Source organism: Acinonyx jubatus, chromosome B1 (genome assembly GCF_027475565.1).
Source record: "Acinonyx jubatus isolate Ajub_Pintada_27869175 chromosome B1, VMU_Ajub_asm_v1.0, whole genome shotgun sequence".
NCBI lineage: Eukaryota > Metazoa > Chordata > Mammalia > Carnivora > Felidae > Acinonyx > Acinonyx jubatus.
In genome coordinates, this window is record NC_069382.1 from 125,361,528 (window position 1) to 125,378,086 (window position 16,559).

The following is a 16,559-nucleotide window of genomic DNA, read 5'->3' on the forward strand; positions in this document are numbered from 1 at the left end:
AAATACATTGAAATAAACAAAGATGCCCAGAAAACAGTGTGGCCAAAGCTTAAGGTTCCAGATCAATTACATTCTAGGAAATCTTCTGTTCAGAGATATAACATACTGGTGCAATTTCATATCTTAACTTTGAGGGAAAAAAATGTTCCAAAATGCATTTATTGAATACAGATACAATGCTGTGTTCAAGGAACACAACAATGAATACCATTCTCCACAATGAAACAGACAGTAAGCAAGTAAACAAACTAATAAATACAAATCACACTAAGTTCTTGGGAAGCAACAATAAGGGTGATCTGGTAGATAATGACAGGGTGGTGAGGAGAATCGAGTTTAGTTATAATAGTCAAGGAAGGTTTCGCTGGAAAACTGGTACTTAAACTGATCTAAAACATGAGAAGCCATTACCCAAGCAAAGACGTAGGAAGAGATGACAGCATGATAAATGCCCAAGGCAGAGAAGAGTTTGTGTTTGAAGAACATAAAGGCTTCCAGTGTGGATGCACCCAAGTTAGTGAGGGGAGAACAGAGTGGGGTGCAGATGTATGGAGAGGGAGAGGCAGATTATGTGGTTCCTGGAGAGACACAAAAAGAAGCTTTGATTTTATTCTAAATACAGTTTTAATCTCTTAAAAGTTTAAGTAGAGGATCTAACTGGATGACAACCTACGTGTGAAAAATGAAAAGCCGTCTAACTCTGAGAGTGACTTGTTTGATAGTATAACTCAAACGAGCTTATAAATAGTTTTCTCTTGATTTAAAACCGTATGGCATTTTTTAGCTTTTATTTTGGCCAGAAATTAAGTAATATGGCATATTGTTGTATAGCCCCAAAAGTGATGTGATACAAGATCGCTATTACAACTTTGCTTCCTTAGTCTGGAATTCCGGTTATCACTACCTAGATAATCTCTTCGTAAAATTTTCAAGTATTTTTTCTGATCTACTGTGTGTAAATTACAGTGGAGGGTCTAAAACACACCAGTTACTATTATTAACAATAATAGTACATAATCACTTATTAGGAGATCACCCTTCCCATGCGATAGAACCTAACTGTCTAAAATTTACTGTTGGCTAGTTACCCAAAATAGCAAGCATAATGTTTTAGACTCTTGAAATGCAGGAATTAAACAGTAACGGCTTTCCTTATTTAAGAATAATACCAAACACCCACGACATGTGGCAACTGGTAAGCTTAATATGAGAAGAATCTGAATCATGCTGTCTATTAGTTGCTGTATGGAAATGTTATTAAAAGAGAGAGTGGGCCTTTGGTTTTAATAATTCATGAACATAATTAACCATCACAATTGTTCAGCTGTGTGTCTATTCCTTGACAAGAAATAAAAATAAAAGTCATAGAAAGAAAGAAGACAAGACATAGTGCCTTACTTCAAGAACTTCTAGGCCTGTGGGTGTGACTAAGTGCTATTCATTAACAATAGGAAGTTAAATATAGTTTCAGTTCAGTAATTCCAGTGATTACTGATTCTACTGACCAGATAATTCTAAAACAGCAAGTGGTAGAAGGCTCATTAACTAAGTTATTAAACATAAGATTAGGGAAAAAATTGCTTTTTTTTCCCAGACACTGTAAAGGAACTTGTGCTACGTGAAATAATGACCTTCCAAAGAAGCCCAAATCCTAATCCCTGGAATCTGTGAATAAGTTATTCAGCAAAGAGGTTTAATGCTCTTGGTGGCATTAAGGTTGTTCATCCCCTGATCTTAAGATGGGGAGTATCTTGTATTATTGGGGTGGATCTGGTGATAACAGAGTCCTTAAAATTAGAAGAAAAAGGCAAAAGAGAGTCAAAGGGAGATCTGACTACTGAAGAATGAGTTGACCTTGGGGAAAGTTCAAAGAGATGTAACACTGTTGGCTTTGATGAAGGGGGAAGGAGAACTTCAGCAAAGAAATGTGGATGGTCTCTAGAAGCTAGAAAAGGCATAGAAGGTTCTCCCCAAGAGCCTCCAGAAAGGGACACAGACCAGCTGATATCTTGATTTTAGCCCAATGGGCTTCCACGTCAGCCTTCCAACCTATAGAACTGTAAAATAATAATTTGTGTTGTTAAAGCCTCTAAATTTGTGGTCATCTGTTACAGCAGGAATAGAAAACTAGTAGAGAAGTATACTTGAGTCTAGTCCTTAGGTCAGCACTTTTCACATGGTGGTCCACTTAATTTTGTAATCATCTGGAAAACTTGTTGAAAAAGAAGTTTTCTGAGCCCCACCCCACTACAATAAAATAAAAACTCTAATGACAAAGCCCAGATATTTTCTCAGCTGAAGATTCTTAGGAAACCAGTTTGAGAACGAATGCTCCAATTTCTTACCCTTTCTTTCATAGGCTCCTATGAAAAAGCCATGAAGATTATGGATCCTCCTTTTCCCCATATATGTAGATACCAAAAACATTATGCATACTGCCTAGATTATGGTCTCTTAGTCTGATCTGCTTGCTCCCCTTAAAGGTAGTTATTGGAGAACCTGGATTAGCATATCGTCACTGCTCTTAATGATTTTCTTTCTATTCATGCTACACTGGAAGGTAAAGAATAGATGTTCACATGTTAACTAGTAGTGTGTATTACATTTTGTTTAAATAGAGGCAAATTTTATTTATTTATTTATTTATTTATTTATTTATTTATTTATTTATAAATGTTTATTTTCGAGAGAGAGAGACAGAGTGTGAGTTGGGGAGGGGCAGAGAGAGAGGGAGACACAGAGTCTGAAGCAGGCTCCAGGCTCTGAGCTGTCAGTACAGAGCTTGACGCAGGGCTTGAACCCATGAACCGTGAGATCATGACCTGAGCTGAAGTCTGGCATTTAACCGACTGAGCCACCCAGGTGCCCCTAAATAGAGGCAAATTTTAAATAAAAATATCAAGAAATATAACAGACACGAATACCCTTCCCAATAACACTGAATTGGTTTCAGTTATTAATGAATCTAACTAGCTGTCTTTCAGGCCTAAGAAAAATGTACTAAGCTATAGAAGATTGAGTTTTCCAGGGAAGCAAACTCTGAGGTAAAGATGGAAGAACAGGATGTTTATTAAGAACAGCCTGCAGGAATAACGCTTCTGTAGCCAGGAAAGGGAGCAAGAGTTAGCAGAGGGAGAGTGGGGATACTGCTCAACCGAATCTGCCCAGACCCCTGGAAGTGGGATGCCCTCAGAGTTCTCTCACGTTAGGGCCAGTGGAAGGAGAAACTTGATCGTCCTTCATGGGCTTCGATTTGGTGTTTCTCCTCAGCTGAGGGCAATTCCTGGGAGGGTACTGAGCTGTCAGTGCTCTCACAGATTGGGGAATATGTGCTTCAGTTCTGAAGGGGTGGGGGGGTTGGATGGCACAGGACAGAATGTATCCAGGAATTTTCCTTGCATTTATTGTTTTGGTTTTCAGGCTAATTTGACATTATAAGTAATTTGCCCTTATAAACCATTGCATCTTTCTTCTTTGAAACAATTATCTATGGAAAACACAGTACACTTGATGTCAGACAACCAGGTTCGGATCCTTACTTTTATGCCCACCTACCCTATGGACTTGGAACTAATTTCATAGTTGATGTCTGTTGTTTTTAGCTTCCCAGTATTTCTTCTCCTTTATTACAAATAACAAGACTTCATTTTTCATTTAAGAAACAAACCTGTCCCCATCCCTTGTATTCAACATTCTATTGTGTTCTATATTCTATTACTGGATGGCCATGTATCCCAGGATGGTCAATTTGAGCTCACCACATCCCTGGATAGTCACAGGATTCAAATGAGGACTGAAATTTGATACATGGATAATGAAAAAAAAATCTCTTTTTTATATCACACGTGGTATGATGTACTTTTGGGACTGCGCAGCCAGTGTTGTTTAGAGAGAAGCTGAGAAAGAAGCCAATGTGTGAGGTAAAACAGAGGCAAGGCAGCTGTTCCTTAGACTTCTCAACTACATGAGTCAATGAAAAAAAATTTTTTTTCTTTTTTTTCACTTAGTTTGAAGTGAATTCTTGTCCCTTTCAAGAGAAAGGGTATTGACTAATATAAAACCTTTTTTGTAAATATATGATAGTTTGGTGATGAAGGTAAAAACACAGTTCCTATCTGTGATATACATCCAGTTTAGTGGAGCAAAGGATAACTTACACAGGTAATTAGGATTCAGTGTAATTAATGCCAATAAAAGAAATGGAAGCCAGGAATGGAAACATAGGGTTAATAGCAACTAACTACACCTTACTGATGAAAAGAAACATGTTTAAACAAATCACTGGGTTGTTCTGATAAAAGGAAATAGGGCTTTGTGAAATATTAAAGCAGTTTATTAAGCACAAATTTCTAAGCAAGGTACATTTTCATTATCAAGACTTTATTAACCCAGTCAAAAGTCCCATTTGTTCTTAACTTTCTTCTGCTATATTTTTCTGTGAAAAAAAATGAAAAAAGGAAATCTTTATAAGGACTAAAAGTTGACCGAGGTAACATCCTCAGAAGTTGACATTATAGCAACTGTCAACTTCTCTGACATCTGAATTGTGTAACCTATTCAGACCATTTCCCACAAAAACTCTCCAAGAGGTAGTGGCTGATTGAAGCTCAATTATTTATTTTATTAAATTATGTAAAATAATGACTTTATCCTGGTTACTAATGTGAGATTAAATGTAATCTCTATATTAAAAATGGTTTAAATTTAATTAGATTAGGATAGAGAAATCCCAGGCTATATTAGAATCTAATGTATAAATACATGTCCAAACTGACCGCCAAACCATTAGTATGATATCCTGTTGTACATTGCAAACCAGTGGTCAGCATCCAAATACATCCCTTTTAGAATCAATTCTTATGTGCCAAGCACCTGAAAGAATGTTTGAGCAAGACAAAAAACAGTCCTTGCCCTCAAGGAGTTTGTTATTATACCATCTGATGATAACACAGGCCCTACAGTAGATAGAAGAATCTCACTTGACTACTCATTTTCCAAACTATAGTTGCGATTTAACTAAATTTAGTGACATTATCTGGAATATATCAGATGGTATTCCTCAAGATCATTATATTCAAATATCCAATTTAAAATACTGAATTTGGTAGGAAAAGAGATTTGTCACTAAGTCTCTGATTTTTTTTTTCTCCTCTACTCATCTCTCTCCCTCATTTGAGTAGATTAGGCATATTTAATCATTTTGACGACTTAATGCATTGAAGACCTCACTTGGAGCAGGAGACTAGCACTGCATTCAGCCAATCCTGGAGTTTCTGAAATGATGACAGAATTCTGAGCATTAAAATTACTATGTAGAATCTTGTGACTTTTTTTTTTTTAGATAAAAAGGAATATGTCATGTCGCCAGATATGTGAGCTACATCATTGAGCTGAATGCCTTTTCCCAACATATGAATAGATAGCAAAGCATACTGTACAAAATGCTTCATTTCCTGAGAAAATAAGTCTTTCAACCACTGAGTGATCTAAAAATTCTTATTTAGAAGAACCCTTACTTCAAAGGGAGTTTAAGTCTCCAATGAGTATTTCCTTGCCATTTGTAGTGTATTTAGGAAAAAAAAAAAGATAATATGCCGTCTGAGATTTTGAGGTGACAGTCTAGCAACAGTGGCCCATCACTAAGATTTTCTATTTAATGAGAACTTACTATTTTAGCATTAGATCATAGTGTTTTAGTATGAGAGTCATCTTTACAGTAATGCTGATCAATAAGGACATTTGACTAAGAACAAATCCAAAGTAGTTCAATATATCATTTTTAACTACTCGGCATAATACGTACTAAAGGAAAAGAAATAGTTCAATAAGATGCTTGGATTAATTATACGCTTATTGACGCACATTGAAGTAAATGAGAGAACTGAAAGTTGGAAAGTGGCCAAATGAGCAATAAACAGCTTTAAGACTGTCTAGAGAGATAGTTAATAATATTATAGTCATTAGACATTTGAAAAAAACTCTCAGGGTAATTATAAACATTTGCAATCAATTAAGAGGAATGTGTCCATTTTACGGGCCTTGATTAAGCCTACATCAAGATGCATGGAATAAATGTTATTCCTTGGAATGCATTCATGAGGATGATCAGCCAGTGTTCATTTCAAAGGGGCTTAACATATGGCAATGTAATTGTAAGGAAAGGGTGATACACTGATGTACTTAATGGTAGTGTGTAAGTACCTCAGGTCACTCGATTATGTATTGACCCTTAATTTGGAATCATTAAACTAATGTTTTCAGAATTCAGGAGAGCCCATAAGTAACTCATTTAGTAATCCTTAGAGTTGAGTTTTGTTTTTCTTTTTTTTTCTTTGCTTTTGTGTCGATGGGTGTTAAAATATTTTATTTCTATATAAAGAGAAAAATGTATATTTCATTTAATCATTTCCATTCTAAGATATTTTATCAACACCTATTATGCACTTTAAGGTCTCTGATTTTCAGAAGTACTCAGTTTAACAAATTAGAGCAGAAATTTACATATGGCCAAAAAACTTATTGTAAAAGAGAATATACTATCCTGGCACTAAGGAAAATGTCAGAAAGGTTGAAAACATAAATAAGTTCCAGCTAACCAAAATCAACAAACAAAAACAAATTCAAAGTAGAATTAATAGGTGTGTGTTTTAGAAATAATTTTAAATGTTGAATTATAAAGACAAGTACTTATAGTTTTAAAATATTTCATATATGTCAATTTAATATTAAATTAAAATTTAAAATTTAACTTAATTAAAATAAAATGATCTAATTAATGCTTAACTAAGTATTTTTTTTTCTTATAAGCAAGGTTCCCTTAACTGGAAAAAGAAGAACATGGGTCCCTATATGCCTACCCTTCACCCAGAGGTAATTCACCCATCACATAATTCAGGATGGTGACAGAGAGTCCACCAAATGCCCGACCAAATTATTTGATTAAGGGAAGAGCAATGGACCCAAACATGGCCTGAGATTTGATGCATAGATACATACCTACATGTATGATATTTGCTATACAGACAAAGCAGGGAAAGGGTCTTTCTTTAGTGTAATAATATGTAAGGATATGCTTGGAGTCACTAATGCCATCTCTCTTGCTTATGAATGAAACCAATACATAAACTGAAGTAGAGATTATGTAATAGATTATGGTAAAATATCTAATTACTTTCAATAAGTTCATGTCTCCATGTCATTGCTGTAAAAAGCTGCTTAGATCCCTGTCATTGTATTACACTTCTAGTCTTCATAACTTGATCCATCTAATAGAACTATCAATAGATCAAATCCAGTATTGGGCTGTGGGACCAATATTGTTTTAGGTAAAGGATATTAAGGAACTCAAGTAGTTCATTCACTGAAGCACCCTTCAATTTCACTCCATATGTCACTCTGGTAAATCAGTTCTATTCAGTCCTCCCGGCTATGAAATTCAACTTTTCTCTCATCAATACTCTCAGAATGGAATCCTCCCATTAAAGCAATATATCTGCTTTTATTCTACTTTAAGAACTACCTACTTCTATAGCTTTCTATAACTTTATGGTTTCTGTATATTGTCAGTTCCTTGATTCTGGAATCTAGCCATTGGCTAGTTCATTCAACTAATTCCTTGCATACACCTCTCTGATAGTGAGCCTACCCTGGACTACTACCAATTGCTTTTAATGAGCCTTCCTTAATATCATATTCCACCTAATTGACCAAACTTCCTCCTGGAGATTTGGTTGAAATCTAAGCAAATTGAGATGCAAAATTAGAAGGGTAATTTGCTGCAAAACATTTACCAATAAGTGAAGAAAATGAAAAGTGATACCATTATCTTTAAGTGATAAAGATTAAATTTTTTTTAAAAAAGAAATTATTAAAAAACCACAAAGTACAAGTGTGTGTTTTGTTTTGTTTTGTTTTGCTAAAAAAGAGAGGATTCACTCTGCTTTCTTAGGCAATAGATAGCAGTTGGTGTATTGTACAAAAAGTAAATGTATCAGAGCATATACAAAGGTATTAAAAAACAAAATAGATAGGGATAAAGACATTTAGAAAAGTGGAATATTTGAAAAGCACAACACATTGAAATTGGGAAATTGCTCATGTTGAAAATGGTACTTATGCAGTAGAATACTAAGAAGGGTTCAGGGGGCATATTCATTTTCTTCATTTATTGATAAATGATTTTCAGCAAAATCATTCTCATTTTATATTATCCAAAATGGATCATTTTGTCCAATATTAGTGTTTTAAGTTTCACATAAAGAAAGTTTTTTTGACAGCTAGAAATACCCATTGTACAAATGTGAAATAGGCTCCTTCAAAATATAATGCGTTCTTTCTCCCTTGGAATATTCTGGAAGGGGAAACAATGCTATGAATCAAAGATGCTGAAGAAGAGGTCTACTGAAATTTCTTGCTTCCAAATGCCTTCTGGAGGAACAAAGCTGACAGTATTGGAACCTCCTGGAGAGTATTAAAATACTTATGTTGCTGATGCATACCTTGCAACAATTTTTTTTTTTTTAGTGTTTATATATTTTTGGGAGGGGGTAGTCAGAGGATCTGAAGTGGACTCTGTGCTGGCAGCAGAAATCCCAATATGGGGCTTGAACCCATGAGCAATGAGATCATGACCGAGCCAAACTGAGCCACCCAGGCACCCTGCAACAATTCTGATTCCAGGAGCCTGTGATGGGACTCAGGTTTTCTGATGATTAAAAAGCTCTTCTAGTCATTTTGATCTATTATAAAATTCAGGTTCTAGGAGTCTACTACATTCAATTCTAAATGAATTTTTTTTATGACTCCATAATCTCTAAATGATCATGATTCAGTTATGCTATTTAGTTTAAAACTGTTGCTTTTACCCCTTTTTCCTTTTTTCTTCTTCAAATATCTGATGAATTAGTTTGTCTTCTAAGTTTTGGTTGAGATATAATTTATATACAATAAAACAAACAGACCTTACCTGTGTAGTTCAAGGGGAATTTATTGTATTGCCCTGTAACTACCACTAAAAACAAGATATTGAATATTTGTGTTATCATGAAAGGTTATCTTGTGTTCTTTTCCATTCTACCCTGATTCAGAGATGCACCTACTTTCTAATTTGTATCCTCAATATTAGTTTTAATGCCATAGAACAGAGATTGGTAAACAATTTCTTAAAAGGGCCAGATTGTAATATTTTAGGCTTTTGGGTTTTGTTTCTATTGCAACTGCTCAACTCTGCTATTGTAGCTCAAAAGCAGACATAGAGAACATGTAAACAAATGAACATGTTGTGTTCCAATAAAACTTTATTTACAAAAAGAAGTTTCAGGCCCAAGAGTAGGTTCCTAACCCTTGAGATAGACAATAAAGACAGAATAGATTGACTGCCCTCAGGCTGTGCCTCCTAAACCAGAGCTGGACTCAAATATTGTATATGAATTGAGAACTCAGAACTACTAGTTGGCAAGAAGTCATATTGAAGGCCCTACTGATGTATGTCTCACTCAGGGGTCCCAGCAATGTAAGTAACACTTCCTTCCTCTCTTTTCTAACCTCCATCTCTCCATCCCTACTCCCACACCAGGAACGTCATATACACTTCCAGAACTATTGTTCTTATATGAACATTACCTCCTTCCTGAAGACATGAGTCACTCATTAGGAGTGGCAATGAGAACTTGTTTAAGTAAATGCCAGCAGCAGAAAATGTAGTACTTTATTGAGATATCTCTAAAGTGAGGCTACTTTTAGTAATATGGGGGAGCCATATGGAGCCATACCGGACTTGTTACTGAAGTATACCTACAGGTAGTTTTCCCTATGATCAGAGCCGTCCAATTAGAATTTTTTTCCCCTAAATTTCACTGAAGTGATCAATGGTACCACTTCATCCTTAGAAGTCAGTCAGGTCAGCCTAAACCACTGGCCATGGTAGTTATACATGACAGAATTTCTCCTTGTGAGACAGGCAGACTCTTTGCAATCACAAATAAATCCTATTTACTTGGATCAAAGCCTCTGGCCAAGTAAAATGGTTTATGCAGAAATTTAAGGAGGAAGCTCTGTGACTTTTTAAAGTAGAGTCTTGACAGTTCATGGGATTTATTTAAGTCCTGGACCCTGAGGGGCATAGTTGAGATCAATCTTGCTCATTAAAATCTTGTTTATAGTATCTTTAAATAAATGCAGAGGAGACAAATTGAATAGATTTGATCCTATTTCCTGTCAGTAAGATTAACCAGAGTGGTCTTAGGACTGGCATATTTAGGGGGAAATTTGCCAGAAGTCAACAATGTTGTAGAAGCAAAGAATGAATATTTTCGGTAGACAATTTCCATAGGTTTCATGTCTTATTGTGCATTATGGAAGGAGCAGCTCTCCCTAGATAAGACAGGTTTATTTACAATGAAGATAGTGTCTTTTTTTTGGGACATATACCGAGCATGTTTACTTAGAAGCCCATCATAAAAGACACATATTCCCTAAGCCAGGGGTTTCTTAGCTGTCATATGAGCCTGTTTCATGTATAGCATCCGCCTGAGTGGCTCCACATAGCCCTGTGGGACATGAGGTCAAGAGGAACCAACATTAACTTGAGGCTCATGCTGCCTGCTTCACTATGAGTATTAAAGTCCTCTTTCTCTCTAAAGGAGTATAGTGCTTACTGCCAGTACCCATGAAATTGATGCAAGCTCACACAAGTTAGCTTGTAAGTAGGGTAAAATCTCAGATGCCTTGTAGTTCTTGACCATATTATATAACAGCCCCAAGAGGTAAGAGAGCCTGAAAAATGTAGTTTTTCAACTGGAAGTATTGGTCTCTCAAATAAACTTGGCATTTTGTTGGCAAATCTGAAAGGAAGGAAGGTTATTTTGCAGGCAAGTACCTGTTTGTGCTGATGAATCAGCTACTTTGGCCCAATGGCTGTCCTGTTTCCATACTTCCAATGATAACCAAATCTTCCAACTGACATACAGTATTTTTTCCTTGAATGATACTAATATGTTAAAGATCTGCAGGCTTGATGTCATTGTCTCTCTTTAATAACGATGATTCTATGTATTTCTTTTGTAATTTTTAAAAAAAATTACAGTTTGTCAGAAATTAATCTTATCCTTATTTCTACAGCATCACAATATTCTTAATGGTTGAAAGCAAGGACTACGTATGAGACTATCATTGTTTGAATTCAGGCTTCTCGACTTATTTGCAAGTTACCTGATGTTCTTTTTATTTGCAAAAATCATCATCATCATCACCATCACCGTCATTATCTACCGCAGCAGGCTGCTGGGCAGCTATGAGGCTTAAATGAGATGATACATGCAAGGCACTTGGAATAGACCCTGGGTATAATAAATGCTCTCTGTAAGATTAGCCCTATTAATTATATTCTTGGGTAATAGTTCATTAAATTTCAGCTCAGATACTACCTTAGTTGTGTTTTGTGAGCAAGTTACTCAGTTTTTCCTCCCTGTTTTCCTATTTGTAAAATTGTGATAATAGTATTACCAACTTCATAGAGCTTTTGAGATTACATGAGCTAATGTAAAATACTTAAGTTTAGGGCCTGGCCAATTAAACACTCAGAGATAATATTTTTAAAATTTTTCTTGCTGGAATACTTGTTCACACTTTCTGTTTGAGTGACTGTCTCTCATACACTGTGAAAGTTAGCTAGGATTTTGAGGCAACATTCAAGGTTAAAGTCCACCCGTAAAGCCTTCTTTGATCACTGCTACCAAAAATTCAACACCTTCTTCATTACACATCATTTGCATTCACTTTACACCATTCACGAGACTTAACACACTATTTTTTCGATTAAAAGGGTCATAAATATTTTACCTCTTTTGTTAATTGTAAGCTTCTTAAAGGCTAAGACTACATTCTGTAAAACTTTTTATCTCATATTTTGCATTGCACTAAGTGAGCAATGAATATTTCTTAAATGACACAGTTTTTAAAAAGCTCAACACTTCCTAAACTCTTTCAAGCCTTTTAAAAATGTCTTGAATCAATCCATTCAAATAAAGTTTCCACATTGTTTTTTTCCAGTTTCATCCATTTACTTAGAATCAAAGACTTGAATTTTCTTTGTTAAGGAATTTAAAGTAGCCTTTTATACTGTGCCCTTAATCATAATTAACTGCTTTTGAAAAAAGTGTTTCTCTAATTAACTGGATATAGAAGCCTATTCTTTTTTTTCTTATTTTTCAAGTATATTTTTATAAGCAAAATACATCTTCAATGACATTTGGCTCCAGTAGGCTGACTTATTTCATCCACAGATGATGCTTAATCCATTCCTTAATGAAAGCAATTCCTGATAACCAAGATAAAAGTCAAGTATAATTCCAATGTTTGAACTTAAAATGATGACATTGATGAATGGATATGTAAATACATGTAGCCCTCTTCAAGGTAGAAGGTATTTGGATAGCTTGATGTTTATTTTGGACTCTAGCCCAGTTCTTTACCAGCAAGATTTATTGTGATTATCAAAGTGAAATTTTCTTTTATTAAACAAGAGTATTACTGGAAATAATTTTAAGGATACAAGCAGGGTGATTTTTCATGAATTATTAAATTAAAAAGTAAGTCAAAAGCAAGTGTATCATCAGAGTAAAAGAAAATACTTTTTTTTTTTAGTATTATTATTTCTAAAACAAACCTGCTTCTAACAGAGGACTCAATCATACATTGCATTTATAGCCATCTTATTTACTCAAAGGAAAATAGTGGAAAAGAGAATAAGGGACTTCAAATGTATGTAAACGATTCTCTATGACTATGAATTTAGTGTACATTTTCAAAAACATTTACCTTATCAGTAATAAAAATGTCTTCTCTTAGAAGAATTTCCTAACTGTAATCCATGTAAGGACTTGGAAACAAGATGGCAAGGGATTTTCTTTCCTCATGGATAGTTATAATGAGAGAGTAAAAATCTCATTTTAATGTTGTAAAAAACTTTCATCAAAAATCACTTTTCTGTTCTTTATATTACTGAACTATTCTGACAGGACTAACTAAAAAATGTCCCCCACTCCCCGTGCCAAGAAAGATTCACAGTTTAAAAATCAATTATTTCAAGTTATGCTTGAACGGAGATCATAAGAACACCATTTGAAAGGTCATAAAAATAATAGATAACCTCACTGGAAAAAAACTGACAAAGGCATACTCAACATATTGTTTCCAGAGGTAGAGTTTACTGTGTCCACTAAGGAATCCTGTCAGGGAATTTCAAACTTGTGTCCTATCTTTACTTTTACTGATGAGCCAATTATGTTTTACTTTCTTTTTGTTTATTTTATTCATTTCAGTTTTGGTCTTTGTTCTGTGATCCCTAAATAATACGAACTAAGCAACAAAAATAAGGATTTCCGTCCTGGAGACAAGTCTGCTTCTAGAGAGTGCCACAGACTTCTGGCTGAAATCTACCCGTCAAGTTTAATTCTGCTCTGGCTGCCAAAACCCCATGAGACCTTTGAATATTTAGGGCTAAATGTAACTGCCACTTGCTCTTCCTCCACAGGAGCTTTATTTGATGCTTTCCAGATTTCTGCCATCCTGTTTGTGCACATTTCTATTGATGCCACTTTCTGGCTTGCTCTTGTTTAACTTCTCCAATATCGTTGACAATTCTGGGTAGATGATGACAAGACAACCATTATTTTTAAGTGTTTGTTTATTTATTTGCTAAGAAAAAATAAGTTGCGCTATAGAGGGTGAAATCGTCTTGATTTTTTAACATAAAAAAATAAAAACTAGATCCATCCATACTGAATGGAAGACAATCTTCCGAGACTCTTCTTTAAGGCAAATCTCTAAAGAAACATGTTTCAAACATATATTCTTCGTGAAGACCTGCTAGCTTTATCTCATTTGATTATATCCATCTCTATTCCCCCTAATGATAAAAATTGGAGAGAAACTACATTTGAACACCCTTGGGTTCAGTCAGTTAGAAAACATTCATTCAGGAAAAAAATATAGCTATCACTTTTACTTACTTTTCTTAATGTAACACAAGTAAAAATACTGAGACAAAGTATCTTCTCCTTGAATTGCAGGAAATTTAGTGCAAATGCTTTGTTTCATCTTGGGAGGTTATATAAATTGTCTTTATACCACTGGGCATTTTGTGGAATTTCATATTGTAGACAATATGCCATGAGAACTATAAAGCAATATAGTCTCAGTGACTCCAAAGAGTGTAAGCATGTAAGCAAGATGTGTCAGATTTTGGATTTTTTGGAACCAAGAAATACAAACAGGCATTTATTTTCAATGTTCCAGGATCTGTCCAAAATGGTGTTTTATTATTACATAAAGATATAAATGTTTTTTGTAAAGGGAGAAAGACATTATTGTCTTTATGACTTCTCATTCTTTGAAAAAAATCAAGATATATTAGAGTTAGACTGCCTTTAGAAACATTCAGAAACATTTATAAACTGAGCATTAGGAAGAGGTATTTTTTAATTTGACTTCAAAGTGATTTAATATAAACGACTGAACTGAAAGCCTTAAGAAAACTTTTTGTTCTTCCTGCTAGATTTTTTAAGATTATGACAGAACAACAACAACAACAACAACAACAAAAAACCAGATAACAATGGATAAGTTCCTTGAAGTTTTTCAAGATTTAATTAAGTTGCTTGCCATGCAAATACCAGCATACAAAACTCACGCAACTCCCAATCACTTACCATATTCACTATCATAGAATATGATGAATTTCTGCCAGGCATATTCTGTTACCACTCTCAGGATAACGTCATTTAAGTAGACAGGTGGGCGAACAGAGAGAGTGTAGTCATCATTCCTGTTGCTCCGGGTGAGTCCACAGCCACTCCTCGGGGTCCCAGCTGTTGAGCGCTGTATGAAGAGGTGGGGGATATGCATGGCATCTGCCAGAGACTGGAGGGAACCTGCCGATGTGCAGCCAATGGAGCTGACCAGGGCCAAGATGCCTTGATTCATAAGTTCACAGGCTGTAAGAAATCACAGTAATATTTAAATGTCTCTGGGTTTCATATAACTTCCCTTTGGGAATAACTGTGAATAAAATTTATGGACTTATTACACAACTATGGATTTTTTTTTTTTTTTTTAGTGAACATGTCCATGAAGAAATCCTCAAATTAAAAATTGCTATTGGGATTCAGCTAACAAACTGCCCTTATTAGCTATTTGACCTTGTACAAATTATTTAGCTTTTCCTAGTCTCAGTTTTGTCATCTGTAAAGGGGGCAAAATAGCATGAACCTTGCAGGACTATTGCTAGGATTGGAGAAAATTCAATGCCTGCTATTTGCCTTTCACATAACACTCAAATTAGTGACAGCTATACTTTTATAATTATCAATGTATAATTCAGGGAAAAGATAATTCCTCACTGAGTAAATAATACAAGGTTTTCAAAAAGCTGATAATATGTAAATTGGTGAATGAGTGAAAAAGAATATGAAAGGCCTACATATGGAATTTCTGGCCACAGAAAAGAGCTATTCTGGTATCTAAAGCTTTGATAGCACTTTGTCTCTCATTACACTGGAAAAGTGAAAATGTTTTTGTTCTTTTCCTTGACAGTCAGAAAACTCCTGGCCAAATCAAATACTAAGTTTCAGCAATTATTTCATTCACTAAATTTCATTCTGGTTTCTAGCTGTACAATTTCTAATCTCTACTATATGATTTATGATCTCTGTTGTTTTAATTTCATTTTAACTACATTGTGTATGCATATATGCTTACTTCAAAAATATTTAAAACTGGATCAAATATAAATTATAAGCACATATAAAGACATACCATATAAAGCAAAAAAAGTTAATAACTCTTAACTCCTTCTTGTTTTTAAGTAATCTCTACATCCAACGTGGAGCACGAACTCATGATCCTGAGACCAAGAATCATGTGTTCTACTAATCAAGCCAGCCAGGTGCCCAATTTTTTCTTTTGTTTTTCTTTTCTTTTTTTTTTTTTAGCTTTTTAAATTTTTTATTTAAATTTTAATTTTTATATATTTATTTTTAAAGTAAGGCTCTATGCCCAATGTGGGGCTTGAACTAACAACCCTGAGAATAAGGGTCAGATGCTCTACTGACTGAGCCAGCCAGGAACCCCTTAATAACTTGTAACTCATTTAATAAGTCTTACTAAGAGTTAAGAGATCTGAGAGATCTTATATGTTAGTCTTTAAGAGCAAGAGATTAGAAATAAAATCAAAAGTAAATTCAGGAGGAATCAAGGTAAAATAAATTCCATTTGAAAAGGTCAGTAATTATAATTGGTCCAGGTATTATTCTAGATTTTAGACATTCTAGGTATAATATTCTCAATACTTACACATTATTATAATCTGTTTTACAGAGTGTTTGAAACATAGATGATAAGTACCTCTATGTAATTAATTGGGCAGTTAATGAAGGATGACAAAGTGTAAGTTTAGAAGTACTATACTAATGACATGCACATAAACACCAAATACATTTAATTATGATTAATTTTAAGCCAACCAGCACATACAAAATAAATTAATAATTAGCAGGGACATT

General features: G+C 34.6%; 1 protein-coding gene across 1 annotated transcript in view; it reads right to left on the reverse strand.

Moving 5' to 3' along the window:
- GRID2 (glutamate ionotropic receptor delta type subunit 2) overlaps positions 1–16,559 on the reverse strand; it is a 1,419,162-nt gene that overhangs the window by 653,683 nt on the left and 748,920 nt on the right. The window contains exon 3 of the mRNA XM_027060847.2: positions 14,709–14,993. Coding sequence (XP_026916648.2) covers positions 14,709–14,993 — 285 coding nt within the window. The remainder of the gene's footprint in view (positions 1–14,708; positions 14,994–16,559) is intronic.